This window comes from Mytilus galloprovincialis, chromosome 2 (genome assembly GCF_965363235.1).
Source record: "Mytilus galloprovincialis chromosome 2, xbMytGall1.hap1.1, whole genome shotgun sequence".
In the NCBI taxonomy this organism is placed as follows: domain Eukaryota; kingdom Metazoa; phylum Mollusca; class Bivalvia; order Mytilida; family Mytilidae; genus Mytilus; species Mytilus galloprovincialis.
The window spans coordinates 46,714,266-46,731,233 of record NC_134839.1 but is presented as its reverse complement, the minus strand read 5'-3'; the positions used below and the strand labels follow the sequence as shown (position 1 = coordinate 46,731,233).

Genomic DNA, 16,968 nt, shown 5'->3' with positions numbered 1-16,968 from the left:
TTGTAGATATTATATATTTTCTTAAGTTTACTTTTCCGCAAAGAAATGGCTGTGAAAGTTTTTCTATTTATTGTCCCTGTTAGTAACAAAATGTATCGGAAAACCTAGTACAGAAGATAATGTTCCGGCAACAACAACAGAACCAATCTTACCGAGCGTTTTGGTAATGTCTGGAAGTTAGGTGTACAAGGGAACTACTGACTGTTCTGGAAAACGAACGCAATACACGTGATCTTCGCGACACACGTGAAGACTAAGGAATATGTTGGTTTTGGGCTTTCATTTGATGGTAAAATGTTTTCTTCAGATCTTGTCATCAGATAGGTTGACTGCAATGTATAACCGTTTCATTTTTTCTTTTTTTTTTGCAATCATAAAACGAGAATGTTTTTGGATAGATGAAGAGTATTTCAAACATAGATGCATAACACTCCATAATATAGAGTTTAAATGTCTAGGTTGGTACCTGTGTGAAGTGTATTGAATCTAGGAAAACTAGAAACTAAAAAAAGACTACAATACGTTTACAGGAATTCCCTTAGCTTGTTTTCCAGAAATTTGGACAATCGATATTTATCAGTGAATTAAGAGAGTTCAGAAAAACAGGATTAAAATTATGCGATACAAATACCTTGTAGTTATAAAACAAGCCAAAAATACGAAAACTTAATATGTCTCTCACTTTGAATTTTGTGTTGACATCTTTCGGACATTATTACTCAACAAGTCAATTTCCCTGAATGTTTCAGAGGAGAATGTGCAACTGAATTACAAAATTTAGAAAGAAAGATTCGTAATATAAACATATGCAACCTGCTAGGAAGATTAGAACAAGAAAACACAGAAGAATATAAACAGGAATTAGACATCCTTTCGGTCTTTATTGTAAAACAGGACGTTTTTACTTACCAGCACATCTGCAACCTCAATCATAACAGCAAAAACAGATTAAAGTACACGGAGGAAAATACATGGAGGAAGATTTACATAGGGCGTGATAAGCACCAATGAGAACAGTTATGCCATAAGGCCATAAGATTGAGGAGTGAGGTCCCTTTATATAACATACCTTTTTTTTACATTAATTTGAACGATTTCAAACAAAAACAAAATTATGATGCAGATGTACTGTAAAAGTTTACTTAGTATGACTACTTTGCATATACAAACAGTTTCTTATTTATATAGCTTATTGTTCAAATGCTTCAGTTTTTATTCTACATTTTGAACTGTTAAGATATCTCTAAAGATTACATTGATACTAAAACATTCCATTTGTAACGTAGTAGACAATCGGTCTCAAATTCCATTTTCGATTAACTTAGAACGTAACCTTTAACAATCAGAATAATCATGTGATAAATGTGTGCGTCAGTTAGTCACTATAACCCCTTATAAACATCAGATACCTTCTGAAGTTTGCCTTTTGTGCAAAGAGATGGCATTCAAGGTGTCCTATCTATTGTTTCTGTTAGTTGCAAAATGTGTCGCAAAACCTAATCCAGAGGATAATGTTCCGGCAACAACAACAGAACCAACTCCTACCGAGAGTTTTGGTAACGTCTGGAAGTTAGATGTACAAGGGAACTACTGGTTGTTTTGGAAAACGAATGCAACACACATAACCTTCGAGACACACGTAAAGACTAAAGGATATGTTGGCTTTGGACTTTCGTCTAATGGTAAAATGTTTCCGTCAGATGTTGTCATCGGATGGGTTGACAGCAATGGCACAGCACACTTTAAGGTTTGCGTTTGTAGAACTATAAAATTGATCATTTGAACATAGAGATAGGGAAAGGTGGTAACATAAGCCTTTGAAAGTGTTAATACTATACTGTTTTGAAATACTAGAATTAAGAACAATTGTATTATTCTAATTACCAATTGGACAATAAAATCTCACTGCATTTATTTTAAATAAAGTGTATTCTGTGTTTTTTTTAATAAATAAAATAATCATAGATACCAGGATTTAATTTTTATTCTCAAGACGAGGCTTTCGTCTACACTAGACTTTTCAGTGTCGCCCAACTCAAAACAAGTTAAACCACACCATAAGACATCGCTGAATTTTATCTGGAAATACACTTTGATTTTTTTTTTTGGTTTTTATATAAGAAATACTAAAAACTGAAAAATGTTGCCTTGTGAAGGATAATGTGTCTTCAAATTTCCAAATTACGAGCGTTGGACGATGAAAACAAGTTTTAATTTAAAATAATATGCATATTAATATTTATTAAAATGTCTAATATAAATTTAATGAAATTCAATTAATTTGTAGGATTGTCATACAGAAGGACACTATGCACCGATAATTGATGCTAGTCAGGACTGGTTTTTGTTACTTGGCAAAGAGGATAATTTTGGAACAGTTTTAAAATTTACAAGAAAGTTGGATACATGTGATGATAACGACTATCTTATAACGGTAATACATACAATATATGATTCATGTTAATTGGGTCTGTATCAGCTGTCATTAAAACATGTACACCACATCAAATAATTTTGCATCCCTTGAAGTTTATACCCAACTACGTCAGATTTATATATCTACATATTTGCATATATAATCTACCAGAAACGCATCAAAAGGTTATTTCACTTGAAAAATCGTTTAAGAGCATAGTTTTTTTCAAAAAAGAAAATAATAATCAAGATGTATAACCTACCAATCTAGGCCATCGTGACTGTCATACCCGTTAGCAATTCTTAGCTATTAAAATTAAATTTACATCCTATATTTCAGGAGAGTACTGTCAAAGTAATCTACTCATACCATCCTGATGATCCTGCTTCGTTTAGTTCACTACCTTGGCATGGTGCAGAAAGACGAGGGGCCAAAAGTTTGATGTTGCTATCATCTGTAAAAGCAAATGAATATGTTCCACCCTCTGATGCAGAACAGTTTGATATGCTTCACAATAATGTAAGAAACGATAACCAGGTCTAAATTTTATTAAATATCACTCATATGCATTAATACCTTACACGTATAAGTTTTAAGGCCTGTTGGATACGATCATGCAGTGCGAATTTCACAAGAAAACAATTATTTTATAATTATTCTTATTAGAGAGATACTTTTAACATATTTGGTTTACTGCATAAGTACTTCTTGGTCTATTTTTGTTCCTTTTGTAATAGCCAATGAAGTTTGAATATGACAATAACGTAATTTTACGAAAAATAATCAGATTGTACAATTTTTCAGACTAGAGTGGAAACAGTTATGATTGTAAATAAAAAATACCAGATATACTTTGATAATAATGTACATGTCATGTGTCACAAGTAGAGCAGAATCGGCTTACCCTTCTGAGACAACTGGTATCACACTGGGGATTTTAATGGGATACATTGTTATTATGGATTGACCGTAACAGACATCGACAAACACGATAACAAAAATGTTTGGGAAGCTTTATAAATTCATAGACAAATATAGCTTTACGACAAGACAGTAGAATATTTCAATTTTATATAAGATTTAAAGAGAGACAGAAAATACCAAAGGAATAGTCATACAAACAAACCGACAATGAAATGGTAAAAACCGTTAAAAAAAACAATAAAAAAATTGATAGTACACAGAACACAATATAGAAATATATAAAGTATAAGAAAAAAGATTTCTTCAAAAAACCGGGGGTGATCTCAGTTGTTCAAGAAGGGTAATCAGTTTCTTCTCCAGGTGTGACCTTTACGTGTTTATCATACACTTGAAAGTATGAAACCACTGATTAGTATGATTCACATTTCAGAAAAAAAGGACGGAATAGTGGTTAAGAGTGTGGTTATTATTTAATTTTATTGATATACTTCATGTTAAAATACCAGATTTTAATTGGTTAATACAATTTGAAAGTGGACAATTGACCCTATCCCATGGCAAATACTCTATTACCATCCACTGAGACGCTTGCTCAAGTGTGCACTCTGATAAATACGGATGATTGTTATGTACAAAACGACATAGTTTATAACTTTTAATTTTAAATTTAATAGACTCTGTAATAATAAATGATGAATTAAATAAAATATATCTGAGAGGTTGATATAGCAGATTGTAACCCCTCGAAAAGACATTGTCAACGTTGGCTTCGCCATAGCTGATAACTTTACCGGGGTAACACTCTGCTCTATCACCCTCTCAGCTATGTGTTGTTTATATAGTAACAAGTGTTATTCACATGACTATTTTACTGAAATTTTGTAAAAGAGGTTCATCATTTAAACTATTCCTGTGTTAAAATACAAATAAAGTGGGAGGGCACACGAACCCTCGGGGATTACAGCCACACCGCCCACAGATACATAGATCTGTATGTATAATTATATGATTTTCTTTTAAATATTGCAGTTCCATGTACCAGCAAAGGAAACGACTTATCAATGTAAAGTTTTTAAAGTTCCGCACAAACCCCAGAAGTATCATATGATCAGAGTAGGTACTTTTAATAGTTTCTTGTCAAAATTCGTACGTGAGTATTGCTATTAATTTATGTAAGTTTCTCGTCTACTTTTTAGTTAATTTTAAGGTAGGTTAGGGTGTTATTATATCCTGCTCCGAAATAAGGCAGCATTCGGCTTTATCCTTGTCGGTTCGTCCGTCTCATCAAATTCTTATGGCATTTTTACCAGGAACGTCATATCAAAGCTACCAGAAATTTGAAATCAATTTTTATGTGAGCACGTAACACAGTGAATTGTATTTTCACATCTTCCAATCACTAACTTTCGTCTTACCGAAAATTAAAAATATCCTTACACATACGTCCATGTATGAAATTAATATGATATTTTGATGTTTCTAGAACTCAAAATCACTGCTTCCTGAAACTCAATATGTGGACATGTTTTACCATATAATGCATTTGGCATCAATCGTACAGTTTAATTTGTATAGGTGTTTCATTATACTTAGTTCCTGCTACAGAATTTGACTATAGTTATTTCATTTCATGATTTCAGTATGAACCCGTAATATCTCCCGGTAATGAAGCTTACGTTCATCATATTTTGGTATATAACTGTCCGACCGCTACAGATGCAGACGTTGGCAAGGTGTATGAATGCTATAGACATCGACCTAGAAATCTCAAGTGTAGTGATGTGGTGATTGCATGGGCTGTTGGTGGTGTAGTGAGTAAACTTACTGATTAATTTTATAGATTTTTTCTTGTTAAAGTTCATGTTGAGAACAATGCAGACACCTTAATAAATGAAAACATAATTTTAAACAATTTCATTCGTTAAAGAACTTTTCAGATTACCTTCATCAAGAACACTCAAAGACGAATATTTGACAGCCGAGAATATGTAAGCAGTTCCTATTACTAGAAATGTTAGTGTTGCATGACAACCATAAAAATATTTATCTTCATGCGGCAAATTTTTACATCAAATGCAGTTGACATCGTCAATTTTTTGGCTTAAAAAAAGGCAAATTTGTAATGACTCCGACGAACAAAAACGTAAAATATAAATACAATTAATTTAAATCAAGTATCATCCAACCAGAAGGCGGATACGATTCTATATCGAGTACCATCGTTAAACACTTGCTGGAAAAATGTTAACAAATAATGGCACTCTTGTAACCAGGGTTATGTAGCTCTTCACGCAGTCAGATGCTAATACATACTTAGCCTTCAAATTTTTGATTGAGCGGTCCTGGTGAATGTTACTGAAGAAAAGCGTTTTGAACATATTAACATAGGATAGCGCTCTCCAACCTTACAGAATATTTTTGTGGGATTTCGATAAAAGTAAATACTTCAATTTTAACACAAGATACACGTGATATGAACACTGTGCTTATTTAGTTGAGTAGTGAAGTTGTTTCAACGAAGTTTGTTAGCGAGAAACAACTACATTCGGTGATAAATTAATAAGGGTTATGCAATTTTCGAAAAAGAAAAAAAACGAACTAAAATGAGATAAAAATGCTGTAAATTTAAATTTTGATATGACTGTCTCACATAATATTGATATTCATGTTCTTGTGTTTCGCACTATTTTTGTTAATTGAATTTGTGGAAAGCTTACTATACCAATGCTTTTGCTTACTCGTATTTGACTATTCAGTCACAGTAGTAAAACTATATATCTGATTCATTTTTTTAAATACTTTCAAATTTAATTTTTTAATTCAAATTTTAATATATTAACGTAGGCATTTGATTTTCCATCGAACGCTGGATTCTCCTTCATGACACCTAGTGACCCACAGTACCTTGTAATGGAAACTCACTTTAATAATCCAACAATGAAGTCGGGTAAGATTCATAAAAACATCATATTTTTGCGTATTGTGTAATAAATCTTTTGTTATAACCTCTTATATTAAATGCGTTTCCCTCGGTTTTTGTTTGTAACTCGGATTTGTTTATTTCGATCGATTTATGAGTTTCGGACAGCGGTATACTACTGTTGCATTTATTTGTAACTAATTCAAATAAGCCGTCATTGTAATCAGCTTAGTACTACCTTTGCGCTGGCTTTATGAAATATTTGTTTGTAGTTTCGAATCTGAAAGTCAATTTGTAAATGAAAATTCATCCTTTTCTTGAACACTCTCAATCTATTTACCGATCATACAAATTGTACCACTGCATTGAGTTTGATTCGATACTTCTCATCCGAGACATTTGAATATCCAAATTAATATTTAAATAAGGAGACGTGTCGTTCAAATCGTATTGCATTACATTTTGAGTTATATAATATGTAAACAAGTTTTGTTTTTCTTTACCTTCACAAGGGATTGACTTGGGTATAGAAACCCTGAATTAATATGAGTTTTCTCACGGGGTATCAAAATTGTCCCTCTAGAACCATATCAGTCTTGTGTTGTTTAATCAATATCATCTCAAATTCTAAACATTATCATGTCATCCTTTCGTTTTGATGCTATGTTTTAAATTTGGAATACATCCATAACAAACAAAATATTATGTAAAACATTCTGTTTTCAGAACTAAATTATTATGTCTGTGATTTAAATGTCACTTTATGATTGACCTAGAAATCCTTTTTTTTTCTGAATGTTAACTTTGACATCATCTGACCAGATGTTTTAGCCATTACATCATCAAGTCCTAATACTTTTTTTGAGTTTTTTAACCGGATTTTTGTGACAAAAATGTCGGTTATTGATTTGGGGATGTACGGCGGTCGGGCGGGCGGCAGCCAAATGTTGTTCGTGCATTTACTCATGAATCATTTAACCAAAGCTTTAAAATTTTTGTTACTGACAACAAAATGGAGGTCAAGTTCAATAATGACGCTTTTGACTTTTACGGTTCTGGAGTTATAGTTCTTGAAAAATTGAAAAATGGTGTTTTCAGTCCTGTCCGTGCATTTACTCATGAACTGTTCAACCAAAGCTTTTAAAATTTTAATATGTTGTTACTGATGACAAAATGGAAGTCAAGTTCAATAATGACTATTTTGACTTTTACAGTTCAGGAGTTCAACCAAAGCTTTTAAATTTCAAATATGTTGTTACTAATGAAAAAATTGAGGTCAAGTTCAATGGAAGCGATATTCACTTTTTCTATCCAGGAGTTATGGTTCTTGAAAGATTGAAAAATTGTGTTACCAGTCATGTTGTTGCATTTACTCATGAACCATTCAATCAAAGCTTTTCAAATTTTAATATGCTGTTACTGACAACAAAATGGAGGTCAAGTTTGATATTGATGATTTTCACTTTAACCGTGCATCAGTTATGGTTCTTGTGATATTGAAAAATGCCAGGACACGAATTAATATAAATAAATCCTGTTGCAGTTGCTCTGACAGCCTCTTGTTTTCTCTTTCATTAGTTTATGTTTCTGAACTTGAATTTAAGTTCGATTTTTTCTCGGAACTGTAGGTCAAAATCATGCTTCAAATGAACATTTGAAAAACTGAATTTCGTCTAGACTTATAAATTCTTGACTAGCCTCATAAATGAGAATGTCTAATAAAAAAAACACCTTTTAACTACGTTGAAAGAATTGTTTTGTATGGACCTGCCTCATTTTTCCTTTAATTTCTTTTTATAACAAATGCAGGTATTGTTGATAGTTCTGGTTTAAGGATTACAGCTACGCACACAATACGTCAGCATGATGCTGGAATTTTGCAAGCAGGTGCTAAAGTTAATAAACTTCAGTTTGTTCCTCCATATGAGAAAGATTTTCTATCACGACATTCATGTAGTCAACAGTGTTTACAAGAGGTAAAAAATGTTCTAAAATGTAGTTCATAGGACAGATGACGCAATAATAAAATATACTTCATTCATTCGTTACTTAATATTGCTACTTTTTGCTTATGCATACAAATGTTTACATATCGTCTAATTTGTAAAGTTATCGTCATATTTTCCTGCCAAAAACACGCAAGGCCTTTGTGAACTAGATCCTCTGTATTCGCTAACGATTATAGATCGGTACAACTCCTTGAATTCAATTTGATGAAAATCCTAATAACCTTAACTGATTCTTCTTTAGATTTGGGCATGACGTTTTGCACCGGCCACTTCAACTTTTAGTCTGATTTTGAATATGTGCGTGGTTTTTTGGTGAGGGGGAAGTCCATACTACAAGAAATATTACTCAGTGTGTCTATTAATCATTCTATGTCAATAGGATTATTCTAAGAACTCAAACGCGTATACCTTTATGAAGTCTTTTGATATAACATATAATTGCTGCATTTCTAAAAACACTCAAATACTGCCTTTAACATTTCGTCGCACTTCCCAGGGATAATTGCATTTTTAAATAATATTAACTATGGTTCCTTTATATAAACAAATATAAGTTGTGTTATTATTGCCAATTAGACAACTATCCGGCAGAGATTAATTGATGTAGAACTGAAGTTAACTATTATATGTTACAGTGCAGCCTTCGAACATAAGAAAAATCCATACCCTAAAGTAAGCTATAAAAGGTCGCTATATGACAAATATAAAACTAACTGCCTAGTGTCATCGTTTGTCTTTTATTGTGGCTTTGATGTCTTTATATATATCTTGATAAAAAATAGAAATTTTTTATCATATCTCAGACTGTATATATTATCACTCAGTCTCTTTAAAGACAATCGGTGTTGTATCTCTGACCCTGTATAAGTATTTTACCGCTGTTATTACATATGCAAATACGGGTTCACAGACCTCAAACCCAAACATTGTTTCACAGACCTCAATCCCAAACATTGTTTCACAGACCTCAATCCCAAACATTGTTTCACAGACCTCAATCCCAAACATTGTTTCACAGACCTCAATCCCAAACATTTGATTATTCTTTCAGAATCGTTCTCACATCGTAAAAAAGTAAAACTTAAAAGAAAATTAAATGTTTCGTTCTGTTGTGACATCTTATGTCTGCATTTACACATCTCATCGATTCTAAGGTTGTGTTTGTTTATCTTTTATTTATTTTCTATTCAATTTAATTTTGTATTCTGATGGCGACAAATGAAAGTTTGTTACGATATTTAACCAGTTAGGGAGCAACCACTTAATTTCAAGGGAGAAGGGGGGATAATGTTTTGTTTTTTAACACAAATGTTGGTTTTTTTTTTATCGCAAAGTGTTAACATTTTTGTAGATTTTCGACGCTACCAATCAAATTGTTTGTTTTAAAGAATTTAACAATTTAAAAAAAATAAAAGGTATGCGGAAACTCTTTATTCATATCTTTTTTGTCATCTGCTTGACCCCAATTTTTTTTCTCTCATCAAATTAGGTATCAGAATTCTTTTTTTTTTTTTTTTTTGTTGTTGTAAAAACAATAACCTCCCCCAATTTATTTGGACGTTAAATGGTCGTAAAGTAATGGATTTATGATGATTTTTTATTTTTTCTATTTCAATCAAAAATAGGAACAGTTTTAAAAACGCTTTATGTTTCCATTTTTGTTATGTTTGTTCGTAGCGAGGTAGAAACTTCTAAAGTCAGGTCCAGGAAGAATTGAATATTAGCACAACATAATAAAGTTTGTCAAATAAATTGATAGGTAGGCGTTAAATGAAATTTGTCCAGACAACAGGAAATAATTGATTGTACTCTTTTAAGGGTAGATAGGTTATAAATGAGCAGTCAAGCAGTAATTGAAAGGGTTACCCCGTATACAACACAGGACATATAATATTCTAGTGCTCCAATAGTATAGATCAGATAAAATATAACTATTCACTAATCTATATACTTGTAAGTCATATTGAAGGATGTACTTAGGTGATCTGAGGTAAAATTAGATAAATCAAGAATTCAAAATTGATACTTTAAGCTGGAAGAGTGTTAGTTAAGGATCAAAATAAGCTAAAAAATATCGATAGATCATGGAGCCCCTTTTCCAGATATTTGATTTATAAAATATGGCAGGAAAAGGCTGACTCGGACCTTAACCTTATATTTTCATTGGTATTTTTTGAGGAGTCTCAAATCAAAAGAAAGAAAATCAAGAATCTGCCTAAATTTTGTCAAATTACCATTTATGAGCTATTAAGTCTTATGTTAAAAGATAAATATGTGTTATGGGGCAAAATATTTTACCTTGTATCTTGTGGAAAACACTGAAGAGTCCGAACATTTGACTCTTGTTCTAAAACCTCACCGAAGTACATCCTCTTTCAATTATTGTTGGTGATTAAATCAATTACTGCGTTTAGTATTATATGAATTTTTTTATTACATAGGCAAGCATGTAACTATAATACATTTACTCTAATTTTCTCAATTATATCATTTGAATAATTTTTAGAAAGAGGAAATTCACATACTTATGTTTCAGGCTTTGGTGACAAAACAAAACAGTATGAAAGCTTTTGCAACACTTCTTCATTCCCATTTACTTGGAACAAGTATTGTTGCTCGACATATTCGTGGTGACGTAGAATTAGAACCTTTGGCACAAGACCTTTCTTATGACTTTGACTACCAAGATAATAGAATGTTTCCAAAAGAGAGAGAAATTAAATATGTAAGTACTCAATGTTTGTATCGTGGCGCATGCTGTGTGAATAGATCAATTAAACTATGTTAAAATATTGGAATATTATAGTTTATCTAAAATTACACTTTACAGCCATATTAACATGAACATGAAACATGTTTTTACTGTTAAATTTGTTTTCTTGTTTGTGTTGACCAAACATACATGAAAGTACGAGTGTGAAACGTCATGTCAGCATTTAAGGTAAGGTGCGTATGTGACTGATTCAGACGAGTGTAACTATGAGAACATTAAAGTAAAAAATAAATGCATTCGGTTAGTAAAGGCAACAGTTGTATATCAGTGTTCAAAAGTCATAAATCGATTGAGAAAAATCAAATCTGGGTTACAAACTGGAACTGAAGGACACAAAAGAACATGATCACCATGGTGCAACAATAACAAACGTAAACACACAAACAAATGAACTATTTGATAACAAATGCCACATTCCTGACTTGGTAGCGGATTGGTTAATTTTGATTTATGTTATTGTTTCCTTACCATATAAATATGTATATTATGTATGTATTTTTGTACCGTTATTTTTTATAAATGAATTGACTGTACTCTATCCTCCAAATCATTGCTCATAAAACTAGTTTAGACTCAGACAAAATTGATGCTGAATAATTTCTTTATCACATATTTACGTTTAAACATATTTATTTATAGTGGATTGGGAAACAAGTTTTGCAACTTGTATTAATCCCTTTCTACTTTGCGGGTTTAGCATAGCGTTATGATATTATCATAGTTTTGTGAATACGAACATATTTTTGAAATAAAAAGAGACCAAAAGGAAATATGTAGTAACAATATCTATATTCAAATGATTGGCATCTGTATAAGTGTGACAGACTTGGCAACCCAGACAATCTTAATAGATAGTGTTTTACTTTTTTCCAATAGATCTTGTTTTATTTTTTCAGGGCGATAGTTTAACCATTGACTGCCATTACGATTCAACAGGAAGAACTAAACCGACATTGGTAACATCCACTTATCCTAACAATAACTAGACATATGGGTGGGGCAGATATACATAGGTTGATGTGTGATATACATGAACGAGTCATTGCTGTTTAAACATAAATACAACCCTCCCCAATTATTGTTTATTGATATTTAGTTTTAAAGGTCTGCAAAAGTTTTTAACATATAGCGACATGAATAACTTAAATTCAAATACAACACTATCATGAACTCTACGAAAAGGGTTAGAGTATCAAAATTAATATTTTATTGTCTAGGTCTATTTTTATCTCTATCTTTAAAAATTCGGTTATACAAACATGTTTTGAGTTAAGTATTTTTTTCGTCTGGTATATATCTATCGTACATTCTTTTATGTCGGTTTTAATAATCTACTGACCGAAATTTAGACTAGAGACTACCAGGAGCCTGTGTCGCTCACCATATATTTTTATTTACAATTGGTGCATGAAATAATGCAACCGTTATACTTTTTTGCTTTATGCTTTAGGTTTAGAGATATAAGTCAAAAACTACATTCCCCCCTATGTTCTATTTCCTACCATTTTTGCCATGATTGTTGACAGGCAGGGTCATCGGACACTTTTTTAACAAGCTACCCTTATAATAAATGTGGCCAAGTTTGGTTAAATTTGTCTCAGTTGTCTCAGGAAAATGTAAAAGACTACAAAAATTTCAAGAAAAAATGTTACATTTGTCTTTAAAGGGCAATAAATCCCGTTGGACCATTTTGATCCTGTTGGCCTTTTTGTAGATCTTGCTTTGTGAACATAATTGCTGTTTATAGTTTATCCCTTTCTTTTTAATTATATTGAAGATAATAACCAAAAACTGTAAAATTTACTTACAATTACCAATTCAGGTGCAGCAACCCTACAAATGCTTGTCTGATACATCTGAAAATTTCAGGACAGATAGATCTCAACCTGTTGAACATTTTGACCCATGTAAAATTTGCCTTAAATGCTTTAGTGTCAGAGATATATTTCAAAAACTATACGTTCTATTTTTAGCCATATCGGCCATGCTGGTTGGCAAGCAGAGTCATCGGATACAATTTTTAAACTAGATACTATAATAGTGATTGCGATCAATTTTGATTTAATTTCTCTCAGTAGTTACATACTAATATAATGTGATATATTAAATTTATAACCACACGAACAATAATTAAATGGGTGGGTAGTTATAACGATCTGCTGCTACGTTAATTAACGGCAGGCAAACTTCGTATAAATTAATTTTCTAAAACAAACCCGTTAGATTATACTTGATCATGCTTTTAACGAATCTCATGAGCTGCATGTACCCGTACAAATCTGTTTTATTTGATTTCTTCGCTGGTCCATTGTTTGACTATCTGTTTCACATGGGTAGTTTCTATTAGTCAATGTCAATTTGTATTTAAAACTTTAAAAGTTTCTTTACAGGGAGGATTGTCAACTGCGGAAGAAATGTGTTTAGCCTTTATCTATTACTATCCAAAAACTGAAATAAGCAACTGTCAAAGTATGCCTTTGTATGATCAAATCGGTTCAAACCCTTACCACAATGTTGATACGATGTATAGTTGGAACTGGCAGAACCAAGATGTTAAGAACAAATTCAAAGATATTATGAATAAGACCAATTTGTACCATGTATGTGATAGTCACACACATCCAGATAGCCCACGTGTATGTATAGATTGATTTATATGTAAAACCATTTTGATAATATCATAGTAATAAACCTCTTGCAAATAACAGCAAATGTTTATAAAACGCAAACAACAAACAAGACTGTTTGAAATAAACGATATAACTTGGTTGATATCATAACTAGAAGTTTAATTGTTAAGTGTTGATTTCGGTAACAACATGTTCTCAATGAAACGGTTGGTTTTTTTTTGTAGTAATTTGGGTTATACGGCCACAGACCACAAGTAATTCCTCTGTTAGTTCTTTATAACGTTATGTCTCATTAAAATTGCACCCTGCCATTTTTGGAAATCTTTTGTATGTGTAATGTATACTGTAGTCCAAAAATATCTCCAAAATTTAGAAAGATTGAAGCGATCATTTCTACAAATTTAGCCAATACACATCCTTACCCCTATGGACAAGTCAAGCGATGTTCGGAAAACTGTAAATATGAACTTCTTGCACTTGGCCTAATCACTCTTTCCATATCAAACTCAGTTAAAATACAACATCCAAAAGTTTATTTCACCTCTCTTCTTGAATTTCCACCACACACAAAAAAAAAAGAAATGAAAGAGGAAGGGAAAGAAAAAAAATAAGAAAAAATATACTCTAATTGAAAATAACTATATGGACAACGAAAAGTGGGTCATTAATTTTGGCCTTTTGCCTTTTACGTAATTGTGCGAAAAGGTTTTTCAAAAGAACCAGGACCCAAAAAAATCTTTAAAAAAAAACAGATAAAATCACGGATCCATTATTATGTATCAACATTGCATTTTTTTGTATTCTGCATTTAATTAACTAATGAACTAATTTACGAAGAAAAGAGAATTTTTAATTCCACCTCATTTTTTATAAATTTTTGAAACAAAAAACCAAAAACTTATTTCGATTTTTTGTTCTCAACATCGTTGCCAATGTCTCCCTTATTTTTCTTCTCTTTTTTTTTGTTTGAACGAATAGAGGCTAGATAAATGTATAATTTAAATTGATTCCATGACTTTATTCTAATTTTATGGTGTATTAATTTATGTGTGTTTGTTTATTTCTTATTTTATTTATCTTTATTCTTTCATAGTTTTCATTAGAAACGTTATTAGAACAATTTTTTTCTTTTTTTCAGTATCAACAGAATGTTTACCGTGTTCCAGAACCTCGAATTAAATACACACCACCCCCTAGACAGTGCCCGGGGAGCCAGTAAAGGAGCAGAATTTAATATATTTCTTGCACATATGAAATACTAGTATTAACCTTTTAAGAATTGATTTAAAACATAAGATTCTTTTCTCGAATTGTAATAAAAAGAGTTAAAATTCAAATGTCTTATTCCAATTTATTAACGATAACATTTGTGAAAGGATGGAAAATGTTTTGGATTGACGTCAATCTTTATTGCTTAACTTTGCTTGCTCTTCTTTTGCGTCTAAGGTATGAACAACACTGAAAATCTGAGATTGAAGAAATGTATCCTTTCATAACTATACAACTTAAAGACAAAATTGGGAGAAAAATAAGCAGCGTACTGTATCGTAATAAAACAATGTTAAATTAAGGAACAAAAAGCATATCTTAATTTTGTAAATATACGGCGGCATCTGAAACATGTAAACAAAATGTCGACATAAACATAAAACTTAAATCAGTAAGCAGATCAAGAACAAAAAAGAAACATGTGTACGAAAGCTGACAAAATATCAAAGGAGAACCAATTTAGTTTTATACTTTTCAAGTCACAATTGTATAAAAACACGATATTCTTTAAATATTTCTCACTATTTGTTACTTTGCACAATGCCATACATAATAGACGGAACATTATTGCGTACTTTGCCACACGTAATACACATTAAAATACCAAATGTATAGCATATTAAAAGTAATTGTTTATTCATTTGTTAAGAAAATTTTAAATCTTCTTGAATTATTCAATTGATTCATTTATTATTCATATAAATATAAAATTTTATAAAATGCTACCATTTTACTGTTTTATACAATCAGAAAAAGAAGTAGATTTTGCGAATGAAACAAATATGGTAGACATCAACCACTTAATCACTAGTCTTGTTCGTATCTTTACTTCCATCTATATATAGACAATGGCTCCTAACAAAATTTTGAAACAAAAGAGGTGATTTCAGTTTCAAAATTGTGAACTTTCCATTTCTATGTAGCAACACAGTAGCAGTACTTCCATATGAAGTATTTATCTCCCATTTGAATTGATATGCCATGGCTTGTATTTCCCAACATGATTTGCTTGATAGAGGGTTGCTTCTCACAATGAAGGTATTAAATCAATAGTTCCAAATGATAAAAACATCCCTTCAATTTTTTACGGACAATATATCACGAGATAAATCAACGCTGTGGAATACCGGTTTCTATTTCTGATGACGACGGATATGTACAAATTGTCGTTATCGCAATTTTGTCTTCTTTCCTCCGAATGTGACCTACCGAATATGACTTATCGACAATTGGTACTAAAATGATTTGCACTAATGGTGGCCCATGTGGATCATGATCTGCTTACCCTATCAACGCACTTGGGATCACACACAATTTATGTTGAGGTTCAAGTTGCTTTGTTCATTTTTGTTTGTCTCTTGGTCTTTTTCGTGTTTTGCAATGGCCTTGTCAGTTTGTTTTCGACTAATGAGTTTGAATATCTCTTTGGTATCTTATGGCTCTCTTTTTAAAGGTAGAATTATTTCAATAAATAAAATGCAATGTCCTTTGACTAACAGTCTGAATGATACAGAAATTAAAGTGATGAAGGGATATATTGACAGCAGGCCTTGCTTTACAATGAAACTGAAATCAACGCTAGTTGTTTCAGTCCGGAATGCGGTTCGATAAAATTGCTCCCCTTGTTTATTTCGCTCTCCTGTCAAATCATGTAATTTCGCTACCTCCAATGGTAGCCGCTATAACGATGGGTGTCGTCATGAATGGTACGATTAAAGGAATCAGCAGAGCTAGGAATTAGACGTTCACCATTGGTATAGATGAGTTGTTTAGTAGTTGTTGCTTTGAGATAAATGCATGTTTTGGATTTATTTATAATCAGGAATAGCTGAAAAGGAAAGAAACGTGTTGCTACGTGAACCCGGAAAGGCCGGGACGAATTTTAAAAAAAATCTAGAGACGATCGTTCTGAGTGTGCCACCTACACATTCAAACGTGTACACAAGCACCGTATTCCCTATCTATGTAATGTGTGTTCATAATTATGTGATATAGGGCAAAAAAAGGTAGCAGCTTTTTGTATCTTG

The 16,968-nt window shown here is 31.8% G+C and overlaps 1 protein-coding gene across 1 annotated transcript in view; it reads left to right on the top strand.

The window, feature by feature from the left end:
• The window catches only part of LOC143062041 (uncharacterized), a 37,945-nt gene extending 22,936 nt beyond the window's left edge, over positions 1-15,009 (top strand). Inside the window, exons 12-22 of the mRNA XM_076233891.1 lie at positions 1,352-1,747; positions 2,288-2,434; positions 2,756-2,935; positions 4,370-4,453; positions 4,981-5,151; positions 6,185-6,287; positions 8,070-8,236; positions 10,806-10,994; positions 11,939-11,998; positions 13,433-13,678; positions 14,811-15,009. Of these exons, the coding sequence (XP_076090006.1) occupies positions 1,352-1,747; positions 2,288-2,434; positions 2,756-2,935; positions 4,370-4,453; positions 4,981-5,151; positions 6,185-6,287; positions 8,070-8,236; positions 10,806-10,994; positions 11,939-11,998; positions 13,433-13,678; positions 14,811-14,891 (1,824 nt within the window). The 3' untranslated portion in view covers positions 14,892-15,009. The remainder of the gene's footprint in view (positions 1-1,351; positions 1,748-2,287; positions 2,435-2,755; positions 2,936-4,369; positions 4,454-4,980; positions 5,152-6,184; positions 6,288-8,069; positions 8,237-10,805; positions 10,995-11,938; positions 11,999-13,432; positions 13,679-14,810) is intronic.
• The last annotated feature ends 1,959 nt before the right edge of the window (positions 15,010-16,968 follow it).